Genomic DNA, 17801 nt, shown 5'->3' with positions numbered 1-17801 from the left:
CTGTATCCCAGGGCACTTCATCTCAGAAACTACTGCTACAGAGAGACTGTCCAGACTGGGTCTGGAGCACCTGCCCCTCAGCAGTTGCCCTCCTTAGCCCGAGGCAGAATCTGGAATGATGTTTGATGAAATCTCACTGCCCCTTTAGAATAGAAAGGAACAAGTGCAAAGACAAAGATCCCTGCAAATGGCATTTCCCTGGGGAGCAATGTGTCCAAGCTGGAAACATGTCTTGCTAGAATTGCCCACAGGAGAAAAGATCTTTGCAAATGAGCCGTGCCCGGTGTGTGCAAGGTAATTATGCGAGGCTTAATTAAAAGAACATTAGCGGCATTTCCATATTCACAAAAAAACGATAGGTTTAGCCTGTTGTTATGGAGGGATTATCTGATGCTCAGAGAAAAGCTGCTGGAGAACCCTTTCAGTTCACTGCAGGGGACTGTGTGAGGCACAAAGAGCTGCTGATACAAACCTCTTCTCCAGTCAAGTAGTACGTGGCCAGCAGCCCTCCGATGTAGCGGATGTTCACCTCGAACAAGGATGCTTCTCCATTCTGAAAGAACACGAGGATAACACTTGACTGCAAAGTCTGCACAGGCAACTGGCAGCCAAGGGGGAACAGATTGCAGGCAGATCCCTCAGTCTCCCAGTCCCCACCCACAGGGCAGCACAGCTTTTTGCCCAAGATCTCACAGCGCTTTATTTGCTCCACAGTGACAGGTGGAGTCTGAAGGGAAGAGAAACACCCAAATTGCCCCATTTATCACAACACCTAAGTCAGCCAGGGCAGATGTATTGTCCAGCCAGCCCTTTCTTGGGTTAGGCCTTGCAAAGAGCTGTGAGTCAGTTTAGGGTAAAAAATTTACCCCTTAAAGTGGTTTTATTTGACGAGGAAACTGTGCAGCCCCACGGAAAAAAATACTTTCCATTTTCTCATGAAGAGGGCACTGCATCAGATGGATGTGATGCAATTCCTGCTTTCCTTTAGGTAGATATTTTCAGTCATTCGAGGACTCACCTGTGTGCAGGCTGGGAGAGGACCAGAGCCTGGTCACATTAAGGGACAGACAGGCTGCGTGGTGTTCGTGTGCCCCACACCCCACAGAGCAGACACACGTGGATGTGGTTCACTGAATCCCTCAGAAACCCACTCACCTGGAACAAGTCCTGCTCTGCCAATTCAGCTGATGATTAGCAAATGTCAAAACAATTGTATTCAAAAAGGCCTATAAAAAATACCTGCTCCTGGCTATCAAATCTGCACCGTAAATGATTCCTTACCCTCACACAAACACACAAAGCCAACAACCAGAAAGATCTTCCACCAACACAGCACTCTGAGTGAGCAAAGGGACACTTGAACCCCTGCACTACCCTGCCCTTTGCAAATACCTGCAGGTCACAAATCACAGCAAGTGCTATCTGGAGATGATGAGTGCAATTGCATGAGACAGATCACAGCACCCGATTTCCAACAGAGCTCGTGGGCCTTGGAGTTCCCATCTCGCTTTTCTGGACTATTGGAGTTCCTTGTACAGAGCCAATATTTAATTAATTTCCCTCCCTGTCTCCCTGTGCTGTGCTCCCTGACTCCACCGATCAATCCATAGCATTCACTCTTGTCTTTACAGATCAATCTATTCTGCAGACCAAGAGTAAAAGCTTTTATGAAATCCAGATAAATTATATCCCAGTTGATATTGTCCCTTGTTTATTGATTCAGTAACAGACTGTGAGGCCATTCACCAAATCCATCAGATGTGGTCTGCCTTTTATGAATCCACGAGTGCCAGTCATGCCCTCCCAAATGAGGCTTTTCTAGAAAGGCAGCTGCAGGCATTGTTCACATGGGAGAACCATCTTTCATAACAGCTAGCCTGGCATTAAACAAATAAAAGCTTGAACTGCACTTTGGTTTTAACATTCTCTGTGTGCCACTGAGGAGATCCCATCAGCTGGGCCACAAGAAATGCAAGAGCTGGCCTGGAGGCCAAGGCAGAGCTGTGACTGCACTGCAAGGCATGTGCTGCACCCAGAGCCCCAGCATGTCTAACACAGCTCCCAAAAGTATCTAGGAGAGGCTCAGAAGCCACAGAGAGAAGCACCTCTGGCCATTTTTAGAGGTGCTCTTCCTTCCAAACCTCTGCTCTCACTCTGCTGCCAAGGTGCCACAGTCCCACTGCACAAGTCCCAGCAGTGACACATCAACAAAGGGCCCAGACAAGGAGATCTGTGGTTTTAATCTTAATCTACAGCATTTGAAACAGAAACCTTGTCTTATCACAGGCAGACATTTAATTGAGATGAAACAGAACTTGTTCTTTGATGAACAAAACTTCCTTGGAGTGTCTAATAATTACAGCTGTTTTCATAACCCAGACCAAAACACAAAACCATGAAACACTGAATCTTATTTTCAGCCAGACACGGTGAGTCTGACCTGGTGGCCCCTGGCTGGGAGTGAATCATTGTAGTCCCTTTGGCCTTAGAAAGAAAATAATCAGTTGAGTGGTTTCTTCCCCCCACAGACCTCGTGGTTCCCTTCCCCAAAGGATTCTTAGAGAAGACTGTGATCAGAACTGGCTGTACAGGTGACACAGACAGGCATTCCCAGTAAGTGACTCACCACATTCAAGTCAAAGCTCTTCTCCACCCACTTCTTGGCTTCTTGGAATTCCTCCTCGAGTTCCATGATGTAGAGGGTATCTAAGGCATCGATCACAGTTGCTCCTCGAAGGCCTCCTGCATGACAAACACAAGGGAGTGATGAAGCCCCACTCACCCCATCCTCTTCAGCTCCAAACCCATCTGTGGGAGCTGGCACAGGCAGCAGCTCCCAGCCCCAGTACCGGGGATGTTTGGATGGGATCCAGACTGGCCATGGCCTAGGCTGAGATTTTCTACCAGGACTAGTGAGCTCTGCCACCCAAATTTGGAGAGACCCAATTTTCAAAGGCCTGACACTTCTGAAAGAATTCCCCCAAGGGACAGCTCAAGGTCCACGCTTGAAGCCACCAGTCATGACTGCAAGCCTTGGCCTTTTTTCCAGTCTTGTCTTGGTCAAAGTGGTTGGGCAATTCCAGCTCTAATCTTTGTTTATCTGTAAACATAAATTCAGCCTCTTTCCAACCCAGTTACCAGCACAAGCCTCTTCTATGTGACTGAACTGTATTTTTATTGTGCAAGAGCATCCAAGGCAGGACCTTGATCCTCGTGTCCTCATGCAGGGTTGTTTTTTGGGGTCACAAATCCTTTTGCACCATGCCATGACCCAGGGTGTCCCACCACCAGCATATGGACAGAATACTCCACAGAAAGGAAAAAAGCCACCCCTGGAGGCTGAGAGACCAGAAACCAATCTCAGTGAACCCTGAGCAGAGAGTGGGTGACTTCAGGGACCAGTCCCTTCCTTTGGCCAACAGAACAGTCCCTGTGAGCACAGTCACCATTCCCCAGCAGGTGGCAATGGGACACACGAGGCTGAAGTAAATTCCAACCAAGTACTTGGACCAACCAGGTCATTTATGTAAAAAACTTCATGCCAAGCATTGTCTCATGCAAAAGGACCACAGGAGAGCTCCTAGTGAGGCAGAACGCAGGGGGTGTAGGCAGACAATCTCACAGCAGTTGAGATGAAAAGGAATTAGAGATGTAACAACCCCGGGTTTGGAACACCTCAGCACTGGGGTTTTATTTCTGTCTGGGTTCCCTAAAATTATTCCTGGCACGGGACAGCAAAGGGAATGAAGCACATCGTGACTCAAACCCCTTAATTACGAAGGCCACCCCATTCCTGGATAACTCAGCAAACACAAATCCTCACGTGGAGGACTCCAGTTTGGGATGATCATCAGTCATCCCTCCGTGGATGTAACGCACCAGGGACACAGGCGTGAAGCTGCCTCTGTATCACCATCAGCGAGCTGGGCCCACACACACACACACACACTGCTCAGCTGCAGCCACATTCCTGCCCACCCCCTGACAGCCAGACCTTTTGGAATCTCCGGCAGCAAAGACTTGGATGAAGTTCAGCTGTCATTTCTGCAGGAGAAGCTGCTCCTACCAGCTCTGTCCCCATCATCTCCCTTTCCAGCAGAAAGACTCTCACACACTGCTATGCCCAGGGATTTTCCTGAGATTTATTTCTGTTTGGCTCAGGTCAGTCCCTTCTTCTCACCTACAGACTTTAAACTACTATCCCAAATTCCCCCAGTGCCCCCGGCCTTTCATTGCATGCTCAGATTGGTTTGGCACCTTTGTAATACCTTCAGTGTTACTTCAATTCCTGTTCTGCTTAAGAGAGGAAAACCCAGCTGGATGCACTGTTGGGGAACTACTGCAGAGGGGAGGGGAAGGCAAAGGTGAATCAGTTGTCATGAACCCTCAGAATTTGGTCTTTTCTTATTAAGGGAAAAAAAAAGGACTGTGTCTGATGAACATCACCCCCAGAGGAGAAGTGCTGAGATCCAACAATTCCATGTCGGGCTCATTTCTGCTCTCAGCATTCCTCTCCCGTAAGGAAGGATCCTGCCTTATTTTGTTGATGTTACAAGATTGCAGTTTTGACACTTCTCAGCCAGCCAGCACATCATTGCTTTAATAAAAACCCAACCAAGACTTTACTGCTCAACTACAGATTGCTGCCTTTCGGATGCTGTCTGCATCAAAAGCAGGAGCTGTGGAAAAGGATGGAGACAGTTGAAACAGCCTCTAGAAATCCATTTATTCCCACAGGCTTGGGAAATGATCCTCTAACCGGAGCCATCTCCGAGGGCGCAAGAGATGGAGTCAAACAGTCACTAGATCAACTGGTGGGTCCTAAAACACAGCTGAGCTGATGTGGGTCTGGAGTGCTTGCCAAAAGCACTGACCAGGAAAAACAACACCATGGCAGGCAGCACTGCTTTTATCAACCTTAATGAACCTTCAATATTAATGATTATGTGATTTTTATACACTTTCCTATTAGCGAGGAGAGACCCGACATGGACGCAGGCAAAGCATTTAAAAAGAGAAGGAAGGGCAATGCCACCTGAGGCACAGCCTGTTACTGTGATGTTCTGAGAGCAACACTAATGGGCTCGATTTAATTTGATGATATAATCAACAAAGCTTTTCATAATCTGCAGAGAGACAATGAGAAAAGTTGGATTTGCTCAAGCTAAACAGAGACAAAGGGACAATAAACTTACAATTTTCTGGGATGATTAATTGAAGTGAAAAATTATTGAATTGACAGAGCCTTTTATGTTTTTAGCAAGTAAGGCCTTTAAATACATGAATTGCATTGGGGATTGGGAACATGCTTGGATCTTTGCTATGGCAGAGCTTGGAGTTGCTCAGCTTTCCTCCCTGTGTTTGACAAAGTGGAGGGCAAACCTCCCTTCCCTGCTGGTTTGTCTTTGTGTCAGTTTAAACATTTGCTTTAAATATTCCCCTAACCCTCTGTATCTGATGAACTGTGTGTTTTGTACAAGGGTCTTGGCAATGTTTCCTTTCTTCTTGACCAGCTTTAAAGCCACTGCAAAGGCACGACTGACTCTCCCAAAGCCCATCACAACACCAGAGTGGCCACCTCAGCTTCAGCCTCATGAGAATGATAAAAAACCACAGAGCAAACCAGGCATCAGGACTTGGCTCTGCCTGTCACTTGCCAGGACATCCAGGAAGGTCCCTGACTCTGTTACTTCTTTGCTACAGGAGCATCTTCCTTCCTTCTTGCTCAGACTTTGCTTCGCCGGGTCACGACAGAGCTCGTGACACAACGTCCAGCAGCTCTGATTATACTCAGCTGTCAAAATATGGTGCTGTCCACATCCCAGTGTGTTCATTACAACATATCCACACCCACTGTAAAGGTGCTGACACCTGCCTGACACGCTCCTTTAGAAATCATCACCTTTCCAAGCCTGCACGTGTGAGGGATATAATCAAAGGGGAAGCAGCTTCAAAAGAAAAAGGAAGCAAACCCCACTGTGTCACTTCTGACTCTTGCTGACACTCTCCTCTCTAAATTGCTGGTTTCAGCCTCATTGTACTCGAGTTTTAAAGTAGAAACCAAGAAACTCTCAGAAGAAACACTCCTGAAAGTACTCAGAGATGGGAGCAGTGGCTTTTAAGCAGGACTCCATGTCTGAGATTCTACCTGTCTCCACAAACCTAAGGCTCTGAGTGCTATGAAGAGCTCCCCCTAATCCTGCTCCAAAACTGATTTGGAGTGGAGATACACCTCACCTGGGAGAGGCAAAGTCACTCTGCTGATGCCCAAAAGGGAAGGTGGGTCTATGGGGCACAGTTTTGGGATCCACACCAGCTCCTGCAGCGCCCAGTGAGAGCACACAGTCCTCCTGAATGGGATGATCCTCCTCCACTGGGACCAGGGAGAAGAACTGGGACCTCAGGTGGAACTCAGGGATGCTTGTCTGGGGACACTTCCAGCTGAAGGACTTCAGAGCAGCTCTTGTCACAGCACGTGGCAGGGCCTCTGCCTGGGGTTCCACCCGTGAGTGAACAGCAAGAGAGGAGAAGCAGCAGCTCATGGAAGCAAGACAAAGGTTCATCTCTTCTTGAGCCGAAGGAGGGCCTGTACCACCCTGCATTTGCTCTTTTGTGCACAAAAAGAATGGAGATAGGAGTGTAGGCAACAAGGCTGCTCTGTTCCTGCTCCCACCCACCCAGAGGAGTGAGCACTGCCACAGAGAGCACTAACAAACATTACATTAATTAACAGAATGCTTGTGAAAGGTGCTGAATGGAGCCTCCACGGAGAGGAGCTGGCATTGTACTCACACCGTGCCCCCACGGCTCCCTGGGAATGTGCTCTAATGCCAGTCTGGAGGAACAGACCTTCCATGCAGCAGAGCTTCAGAAGGGCTTTCATGGGGAATTAATGGCAGTGCTATCTCTAAAAACCCCAGATAAAGCCCAGAGCAGCTTGTTCTGCTCTGGGGTACATAATCTGAATAAGAAGGGCTCATCCTCTTCTTCTGTCCTTGATGCCTCATAGCTCAGTGGCTCTAAGGAGCCATTTGCAGCAAGAGTTCATAAGACAAAGCACAATTCCAAAGGCTCATTAGGAGGTTTAACGTGTGTCACTGGGCCAGGGCAGGGGGGGGACACCTTGGAAGACACATGCCAACCTCAATGACCAAAGGGACTAACAGGTACAAAAGTCTGCCAGGTTACAGCCAAGTCCAGGACACCAGGGAGCTGCCAGCCAGGTGAGGGACAACCCTCCTGGAGCCCCTGGCAGAGCACAGGGCAGAAGGGAAGAGCTGCCACCGTGGCCTGGGGCTCCTCTGACCCCAACAGGAAGATCTGTATGGACTCTGAGCCAAGAAGTGACAGAAGTGGGATCCGGATCACCAGCTGGAGGGTGGGAAAAGCTCCAAGTCAGGTGAGTGGGGAACCTACAAGTAACAGATGGGGGTCCCTGGCACAAGAACAAGATTCACTCATCTGCACATGTCCCATGGCCCTGCTCTCCTCCAGCATCCCCGGGCGTGGAGGAGAACAGGGAGCAGTTTCTTCTCCATGGATGCTTTACAGGGAGGCCACGAGGGCTCTCATAGGAGGGGAGTACCTGCCCTGCCACCTGCCAGACATGAAAGGGATAATTAAGGCTTGAAAAGCACTGCACAGCACCAAGCAGGGACTAAGTATAACTATGGTAACAATCACAACTGCTGCTCTGCCAGTGAACTTCCTTTTAGCTACCCATTATCTGCAAATCAAACCCACCAATTTAGGCAGAAACAGGCCAAGCAAACACACCAGCACCAGGTACACAACAGAAACTGCATTAGTAGAGCACTAAGAGTATATTCCTGACTTGCTGAAGCTTTCATGAGCCACCAAATCCACATGTGAAATTCAACTGTGATGCTTTGCACCCCAATAGCAAGGGATGGCCACGGGTTGCACTGGGCCAGAACACTGATCCAGGCACTGCTCACACAGCACAGTCCAGCTCCCTCATTAGAAAGGGCCCAGGATAGCATTTTTTAGGAAGTAAGGTGACCCATTGAGCAAAAGACAAAGAGTTCACACCAAAGAATTGCCTTTTATCAGGAGACTGTGACACTGCCCTGGGTTCAGCTCTCCTTCAGTCTCTGTGGGAGTGACACAGAACAGCAGACAGGCACGTCAGAGGAAGCCACAACTTTTCATAAAGCTTCTTGCAGCCAAGGTCAGAACCTTCAGCTTGAAAGAACCTTGGCCTCCACCCTCTGCACCCACGGGCAGCAACAGCCAGCAGAGATGGACAGTGCTGGGGAGATTTAACAGCAGCTACATGAGTCAGGAGTGAGCAGGGAACTGAAGGAAAGGACAAAAATCAGGGAAGGAAAAAGAAGAGGGAGAGAACCAGACTACAGAGAAAGAAAAATGAAGCACAAAGAGATTGCAGAGCACTTGCAAAAGCATCCAGGATATTTTCAATGCATCAGGAAATAGATGGTGGGTTTTGCTGTGCTCAGAAAATGGTTTGTCTTCCCCAGCTCTGTCAGTTCAAACACCAAAGTCCTGCCCCTAACAGAGGAGATCTGTCACCCCCTTGGGCCCTGGAGCCTCAGCCTCCTGCCTTCTCCTCAGTTCAACCCATGCAGCTGCTGTGGACACAAAGCCCCATCAGATCCTTCCAGGCTGCTCCAACGAGCTGACAGTGACTCACTGACAGGAGAAGAGACAATGGTTGTGACTCACCGGTAACAAAGCACAATTCATTTACCTTCACTCACCTCACAGGGCTTGTATTAAGCAGGATGCAGAGCAGCAGGGCCAAACAGAAGGGATGGCCAGTACAGCACCTCGGGTTTTGGGACCTCTCTCCAGAATCCCACAGGACACCCCTGCATGCTCCCCATGGCAGCTCACAGGGGTGAATCAATCCCTTGCTCTTCCTTCTGGCTTTTCCAGCTCCATCCCTACCTGAGGGGTATCACTTTTCAGGGTCAAAAAGCACCCCTTGGTCAAAATCAGTTTTGTGGTGGCTGTGAGGTTTTTTTTGCCCTGTTTTGTTGCCTTGTTTTGAGGGTTTTAATTTTTTTTTGGTGGGAAGTTACTCAGTCAGGCTCTAGGAAGGAATTTTGGCCAAAATGAAATACCTCCTTGGGGTGAGGTATTCACAGGCTGGGGATCTACGTGTGCAAGTCCAGACTTAGCACACAGACCTGCACCTGCTTCTCCCAAACTAAACAAGTGGCCCAACCCCAGGACACATCCAGCCCCCAGAGCTTAGCAAATGTTTGATTTTTCCAAAGTGGAGCAGCTGTGACGGGAGGGACAGAGAGCGCCGCCTCCCCTCACTCCCCTCCTCCCAAAATAGCCAGCTTGGAGTATCACAGGCCAGATATGAGACTTGAAGGGCTCCCAGCTGCAAGTCTGTCCCTTGAGAGCCTTAAAAAAACCCATAAAAGTGATGCTTCAGCAGACAAGTAGCTAAGAGTGGGGTCTGTAATAGCCCTTTCCCTGAGGAAGGAGAAACGCCTTTTAGCAACGGCGCTGCCTGACTCCATCAGACATTCCCGAATCCACCTGACATTCCATGCCTGGGGAGCCAAGGAGCACAAGGGCTCACAGGTGAGACCTTGCAATGACCCACACATCACATGCAGGACTCTCCCTGTCTCACCTCCCACCAGCTTTGCTGTCGAGGTGCAAGGAGCAAGGACGAATTCAGAGCGTTCCCAGATGCACCTCTGGAAAGCTGGACATGGTGCAAGGATTCCCAAGCAGCAGGAGATGGGAGTATCTTCACCAGCTTTCCAGCACTACCTCCCTGATGTCAGGGTTTACCTCCAAGAAAATTCTTCTCTCACAGAACCATGGAATCACAGACTGGTTTGGGTTGGAAAGGGCCTTTGAAGCTCATCCAGTTCCCACCCCCTGCCATGGGCAGGGACACCTTCCCCCAGAAGGTTCTTTGTGCCACATCACCCGTGTTTAGAGCCACGTATCCCTGTGACTGCTGTGAATTGTCTGCCCCAGAGATGGATGGAAGCCCAACTGACCTCACCAACACACCCAGTCAGGCAGTGCCAAAGCACTGGAGCAAGAAAAGGTTGGGGAATATCGTCTTTAATGCCACGGAGACTCAGACCCAGGGGGCCTGGCCCTGCCATTTGGCAAACAATCCTTTATGAAGTTACCCAGTGAACAGAAACCAAATCCTTCCTTTTCAACAAAGCCATTTAAACAATCTGTACAGTAATGCATTGTGCAAGGCTTCAAATGAGCAGCACAAGTCATTAGGAAGATATCAGACTTAATCTTGCATACAGCAGGACTGTTTAAATGCTACAGAACAGAGGGTTTCAAATGGCTTTTTGCTAACTTTAATAACTGAGTTTACAATTGAAAGGCAAGAGCAGAAGGGGGAGGAATTTAGATCAGCGCAATGTAAACCCAGATCAAAAATGAAAGGTCTTGACTCCCACTGTTCTTATGTCAAATCATATTTGTCAAAACAGAAATTAGTGCTGAAATCTTGTTTGGAATAAAAATTAGGATGCAGTTTCTATGAAACATGATGAACTTGTTAACTGTCGAGGCACAAAAGGCTCCGGTTGTTACTGGTTATTTATCTTCACCTCTCAGGGTGCAGGTGGTGCCAGGGCCAAAGAAGAACCAAACCCATGGAGATGCCCTTGCCTGGTTCTGCCGGTCTGAAGGCTTCAAACAGCTGGTCTGGCTTCGATTAAAATCAGTGCCTTGTTAAAGCAGGAGTTTGAAAAGCGACCATCTCCCGAGTGCTGCTTTTCTTGTTCTTTTCGGTTCTTTTTCTCACTGGCAGTGCTTGGAGACCAGCCTGAACTTCTGACATTTATCCAGGGATTCGTGCTAGAAGCCTGGGAGCCGGCTGGGACCACGTCACCACACAGCTTCTGGGTGGTGGCAAACTGTCGAATTCTGGGAGAAATCTACACAGAGACGTTTTACACAGCTCAGAATTATCTTGGCAACAAAGTAAACTGTGAAAATCACCGCACAGTTTCTTGAAAGACCTGCCTTGCAGCAGAGATTTGCCAGTCAGTCCCCTCTGCGGAGCGCTCCGGGTCAGACAGAGCGATGGGAGTCTGGAACTCCTGAGACAGGAGCTGGGCTTAGGCCAGAGCTCCCTGCCTGCTCTGGGCCTTAATTTCTTCTGCCAGCAAAAAGGCAGGAGGCATCTCCCTCCAAGTTTGAAAGCAAAGAGGGTTTAAATAAAGATAACGTGCTGGTTAGAGAAATAAGAAGGTATTAAAATCCCTATTCAGGGAAATGCTGCAGCACAGTGACCAAAGTTTTTGCCTGCTCTTCTCAGCACCAGCTACAGGAAGACAAGGAACAAGAGTCACCACACAGCAAAGCACAGGTGAGCCCTGTGACACCAAACAAACAGCCCCTGGTGCACAGACCTGTCCCTGTGCCAGCTGCTGTGTCACCACCTCCTCTGATCCCGTGAATTTATCCACCATCCTCTGACCTGGAGATTCTGCCTCTGTTCATCCCGAGCACTGAGCACCAGCCATTCATCCTCCCTCTGGAATGGTGCTGTTGGCCATGCAGAAACACTCCCATCAGCTTGTTTTTTTAACTTGTCCTATCAGAATTGTCCTCCAGCACAGACACCTTGCACCAAGAATCAGCACTGGAAAATACACTCCACTTCCAGCTGATACTCTCAAGTAGAAACTCAATCTGCTCACATTACAAGGAGGATCAACCCAGTTGTCAGTGATCTCCAGGACAGAGCTGGGACTATTTGTTCAGCTGACACAAATGAAACTAGGAAATGGGTTACAGGCCTTTTCAGAAAGGGAGAAAATTTCTCAGTTAAGTCTTCACAATCATCTCATTACAGCCCAGTCCTTCAGCTGCCTGTGAGAGGTACCTACACACTGCAGATGAAGCCTGCAAAGCCAGAAACACCAGACTTGAGCTACAACCCTGCCACTGTGTCTTATTTATTGAGGTTTTTGTTTGTGAGCCTGAGAGCTGTAACACAGAGCAACTTCATTCCCTTTATTTAAGGTAAACTAAACAAATTACATCTGAGCAACAAGAAAGCAGAAGAGAGAGATGAAGGGGACAGAGAAGCAGTCCAAGAATTAGATCTATTTCTTTTTTTATCAGCACATTCTCTTGCAGACTGGGAAAAAAAAAAGTCCATTAGCTTTGGAGCAACCTCATTTTTCTTTGCTTTCTAAATAAACCACTGCACACCTACACTTCAGGGACTTCCTCAGAAGGATGGTGGCTACCAAGGGGCTACCAATCTCTCCAGCTACCAATTCCCTGCACCTGGAGAGGTGAATTTTCTTGTATTTCTAGAAGAAATACTTAGTGGACCCATCAGAATTCCACACAGGACATCACTCAAGACCATGCCAAGGTTACCACCACTCCATAAGCTTCACACCTAAATCAACTCAAACCCTAAGTCCTGTGCCACTGTAGGGTGGATAAAGTCATACTTGCTCCACCTAAGGAAAGGTCAAAGTGCTGATCATTCCCTGGAGAGATGCTTAGGAACAGGAGAGCAACTAATCCTGGAGCATGTGGTTTGGAAGAAGCAGAGCCTACAGCACATCAGACCATGCAGAGACTTAAAAGGTAACACAGCCTTGAAAAAAAATCCACCTGCCAAACAAGGATGAGCCTCCCACCTAAAGGACAGGAATTCTCAACACTGGCACTGGGGGAATCACCCAAACATCTGGCTCACAAGACAGCCCAGTCTGTTTTTCCTTGTCAACAGGAGCGATCTTCCGAGTTCCCGGGAAGTGATAATGAATCCCAGCTCCACCTGCACCACACGACGGTGTCAGCACATGGCCTGCACAGCTTCTGGGGAAATCTGGCACCACAGAGGAGCATCTTGAAGTGTTGGCTTTGATTGAATTTAACACAGAACCTGTTCCGGCTGGGGGAGAAATCGCCTTTTTGGATTACAAACCACTCATGTTTTTTTCAAATATCAATTCCCCCTGAAGAATTAAGCCTGTCGTTCAGGCTGAACCAGAGGTGGCAGCTCTCCCCTGAACCAGCCATGGGTGAGAGACAGAAAAAGAGAGCTCGTGCTCATTTAGGAGTGTGGCAAAGTAGGCAGAGTCTGGAGGAGAGTGGGCTGATGGGAGCAGGTTAGCAATATTCTTATTATGCACTGGGAAAAAAAAGAGAAGAAAGGTGTTCAGCATAAAAACGAATTGCTTGTCACAGCTACAGCCCTTCAGATAGTTACTTCCTTCAGGAAGGGGAAAGAAGACATATGATAAGCACCTATTGCCAACTGATTCTTAAGCATTTAATACTTGGCAGCAGCTCCCCGGTTTAATCCTCTTTTCCCCAGTTTCTCCAACCATCTTTCATCATTCAGTGATCCTCCAACAACAGGCCCTGGCCCGTCACTGCATGACTCCAAACCTCCTGGAGCTCAAATCAAACTGTCTCCATTTGAAAGTGTCACAGAGGAGGAAGCTGGTTTGACTGAGCCTCAGGAACACAACCCCTGATACAGCAGAGATACTGCAAATCCACTCTCCACGTGTATCCAATCTGTCTCCCCTGACACACAGACTCTGTTGCAGGCAGGCTACATCAGCTACGGAGAGCTCAGCAGAAAATGGGAAGTGATCATCACTCAAATGCTCCTTGGGGAAAGAGGTTTCCTTCTGTTCCTGGGCAAGGGGGCTCAGATGTCGGTGAGGCAGAGGAAATCACTTCTGACAATGATGGCTAATTTGACAAGCAAGGAGCAATTCTGGGAGGACCAGTTCAAGAAGGTTGAGCAGAAGACAACAGCAGCGATACCGGTGGGGCAAAACGCTCCTGGTGCCTCCTGGTCTGGATGCTTGAAATTAATTTCAGAGTGGTTAAAGGTAATCTGATTATATACTATTTATTGCTCCTTCACACACCTCCTCGAGGACTTGCATCATTTAATGTGAGGGGCCCCAACAGGCCCATTAAAACAAAGACACACGTCCTACCTGCAACTATTATCCATGTTCTCTGAGAGACACAGGTAGCAGTTAATGAGCAGAGACTGCTAATTCACCTTAGAATTCAAAGGAGAGGCACTTCATTACAATAATTAGAAAGAAGGTGCCCTTCTATCTTCCAAACACACTTCCCAAAAAGTGCTGTGGCAGATGTGTTATGACAGCACAGCAGAAATGCAGCCTGTAAGTCCTGACAGCGTTTTCCCCTCAGCAGATCTGCTCTGGATGGGCTTTGCAGAGCAGACACCACGTTCCAGTTTGGGGTTATAAAACTGCTCATCCCTGACGTGGTTTTATCGACAGTCCAGAGGAGCAAACATCACCTCCCAGAGTGTGTTCCCAGAAAGGATCCGGTCCCTAACACAAGCCCAGGTGCAAGAGCAGAATTCAGAGATAAAAGGAATAAAACCATCCTTTGCCTCAAAAATAAATTAATAGGATTAATTGTGCTGTTCAGCACGGAACAGAGTGGAGCTGCTGGTCTGGACAACTGCTGAGCGCTCCACGAGCTGAGCCTGGAACCCTAATAATCAAGGATGAAGGAATTTAAATGCATTTTATTTGTGAATGCAGTGGGTCAGGAGAATGCAAATGGTCCATTACCACGTCTCAGCGATGAGCAGGAACACATTAAGCTGTGGTAACTCTGTCACTTGGGACCATCTGTCCGTGTTCTTCCTTTTCTCTCCCATATTGTTAAAGTCACACCAACAAGACCCCGGCTGAAAGCCTCCAAATGCTCTCCAGTATGTTACTTGACAGGATTAGATATCAAAATAATCTCAGCAAATTGGGAAAATAGTCTGAAACGAGCGGGATGCAATTCAATAAGGACACACGACGCGTTCCAGCCCGAGGGAAGCACAACGAACCATGAAGCATAAGGAATAAACAGCTCGAGCAGCACTCGGCCGAAAACGATACTGAGGCTGCAGAGGATCAGGAATTCAGCTCCAATCAACACCGTTGCAATGCTCCAAAAAGGAGCAAACCCCACCCCAGGATGAGCAATAACGTGTGTGACACACAAGAAAGGGCTCTGGCCCCGCTCTCCACATCGTCCCACTTCAGGCAGAGTTTGGCTCATCGGGAGACTCCAGAGGGAGGCAACATCTGTGAGGAGGAGGGCACGGAATGTGACCTACAATTAAAGCTGGCAAGGTCTGGGGCTGCTCACCCTTTGAGGGGAGGAGACTGAGGGAAACTTGACAACATTTTGCAAAGGCACAGAGAGACGCTGCAAAGAATAAGACGGGAAAACCATTCTCCACATCCACGGGGAAAGGCCAAGAAGTCACGGCTTAACTCTCCGCAGGAGAGCAGGGTCAGGCACCAGCACAGGCTTTAAAGCTGTAAAGCACTGAAGCAGAATGCCTGCCACGACTTTCCAACACGGGGGAGCCCTCAGGGTGCCTTAGGAAGTGAAGGACTAAATGACTTCTCGCTGTTACTTTTGTATTCTGTTGTTACTCACAGTAATGAGAAGCGCAGGTCTCCAAAAAGCCTCATGAAGTCGCCCCTTGCAGATGCAACAAAGCGATTCCGAGAGAAGGAAGTGCTACATAAAATGCTTTCTGATGGCTCCGTTCCCTTCAAACCCCCAAAGCTACCTTAGTGACAGGGAACATCACAGTTACAATTTGGGATGTACACACAAGTCAGGAAATTAAAAATGCTCGTTCCCACAGCAACCAGGATGGAGCCTGCCAAGAGAGAAGGAATGTTCTAGCCTAGTCAAAAGGTGTTAATTTTAATGCCTGAAGGCGACTTCCACTTCCAGATGCCTGAAGAAGGCCTTGGAGAAGTCCATGAAAGCTCTCCCTGCACTCATGCCCGGGAAAAAACGTATCCTTGGTTTCTTTGTTCCTGAATTATCTGCTCTTGCCTGCAGGACACAGCACAGGTTGGAGTTTGGAAATTAAGTTGAAACAGAGAGAGCAGGGCTGTGGAGACCATCACTGGAATGCTGTGATCCTGGACCACGCTGCACCTCACCACTGACACAGTCTGTGCCTTCCCAGCCTCCAGCTGTGAGGAAATGATATCCCAGTGTAATCATGCATTCAGATAAAAGCACCATGGTGAGAAACAGGCCCAACTTAGGTGTTCTTAATTGCATGTTTCTATCAGAGAAATATATTCTGGGTATATTGAAATTCGCAGGAAACGACCTCTGCCTTTAGAACTTCCTCTTGAAACACCTTCATTTTCCTGCACTGAGCTTTTTCTCCTTTTTTTTTTTTTTTCTTTTGGGAGCTGCATATAAAGTGTCTTAGGGTGCAGTGGGTTTTTTGGAGAATAAAACATCAGAAGAAGGATGAACAATTTTAGTAAGTCCAAAAAAAAAAAAAATCATCCACGTTTTTCACACTGATGCCTCAAGCAAAGGCTAAGGGATTTTCTTGAACTTCCAAAAAATCCTCTCTAGAGACAAGAACAATCCTGAGAGGCTAAAAGAAAGTGTTTTTTAAAAGCATAAAGGTCTCTGAATGACAAATGCCTACCACAACATTCAGAGCACACAGATCCAGCCTGGAAACCAGTGACAAACCTGAGAGTTGACGTCCTATGGGATGATGTTAAACCCACTGATTAAGTGAGATAAGGGACTTCTCTGGCCCCAAAAGGCACCAGAGATGAAAAAAAATATCAGAAACAAGTACCTGGAGAAATTATAGGGAAGGAAATGCTGCAGCAGGAGCCATTTGAAATGTGATCTCCTGTAGTTGAATAGAAAAATGTCAAAATCTAACACTAATCCAGATGAATATCCAATGAGATACATAATGAGGGTGGAAAAAAGCTTTAGCAGCAGCACAAAATGATGTGATAAAGCAGTTAAGTTCTAAATGTGGAATCTAACACAGCAAAATCAGTTCGGAACCTGCCTAATCTCCTCAGAAGTTTCAAGAGTGGAAAACAAGTGAATTAAAACCAAGGTAAGTGGGTTCTTCTGCTGCACAGTTTCTAGCTCCCCATCTCCTCTGAATAAACAAGGGAAAGCTAAATGCAGAGGGATAAAGATAAGAAACCCAGAAGCCTTGAGATATTTCCAACATTAAAAGGCACGGCTAAAAGTATATTTTTAAAATATTCTTAACCTGCTCTGCTTTTTTACGTAGTTTGTGGTAGTGCCTGTCTGCAGGTGGGTTTGTGTCTGCAACCTCCACCTGAGATTAAGTTGGAGCCAGCTGGGGGTCAGGCTCTGCTCCCAGAGAAAAAGTGACAGGAGAAGAGGAAACAGCCTCAAGTTACACCAGGTGAGGTTTTAGATTGGATATCAGGGAAAACTTCTTCATAGAAAGAGTTGGAACAGGCTGTCCAGGACAGTGGTGGAACCACCATCCCTGGAAGTGTTCAAAAACGAGTGGATGTGGCACTGGAGGATGTGGTTAATGGTGAACATGGTGGTGGTGCTGCATCAACAGTAGAACTTAATGATCTTCAAGCTCTTTTCCAACCTTTACAGTCCTGTGGTTCTGGCAGGAAATGTTGTAAAGCATCTGACTGCCAACGGTGGCCAGAAGACAACTGGCCCTCAGCGCTCCCGAAAGACACGTTCTGACCAAGGCAGAGGCATCTCTGCACTCAGGAGCTTCCAGCCTGGAACTGAACTCCCTACAGAATCCCAGAATGGTTTGGGTCCTTAAAGCTCATCTTGTTCTACCCCAGGTTGCTCCAAGCCCTGTCCAACAACTCCAACCCGACAGCGAGTGGTGCCGGTGAGGTCCCTGGAGGAGACGCCGGATGTTTGTTCAAGCCGGTTGGAAGTGCCAAACCTCCAACTCAGCTTTTGCTGTGGAGTTGCCACCAAAG

The 17801-nt window shown here is 47.9% G+C and overlaps 1 protein-coding gene across 1 annotated transcript in view; it reads right to left on the bottom strand.

Moving 5' to 3' along the window:
* Positions 1 to 17801, bottom strand: part of MAN1C1 (mannosidase alpha class 1C member 1) — a 64159-nt gene that overhangs the window by 18638 nt on the left and 27720 nt on the right. The window contains exons 4-5 of the mRNA XM_051807286.1: positions 2627 to 2742; positions 473 to 553 (exon numbers count right to left, since the gene is read on the bottom strand). Coding sequence (XP_051663246.1) covers positions 473 to 553; positions 2627 to 2742 — 197 coding nt within the window. The remainder of the gene's footprint in view (positions 1 to 472; positions 554 to 2626; positions 2743 to 17801) is intronic.

Source organism: Manacus candei, unplaced genomic scaffold (assembly GCF_025592945.1).
Source record: "Manacus candei isolate 608988 ecotype Guabito, Panama unplaced genomic scaffold, ASM2559294v1 h1tg000070l, whole genome shotgun sequence".
Classification (NCBI taxonomy): Eukaryota; Metazoa; Chordata; class Aves; order Passeriformes; family Pipridae; genus Manacus; species Manacus candei.
The sequence above is the reverse complement of the archived record's forward strand: the minus strand, read 5'-3'. Positions and strand labels throughout refer to the sequence as shown.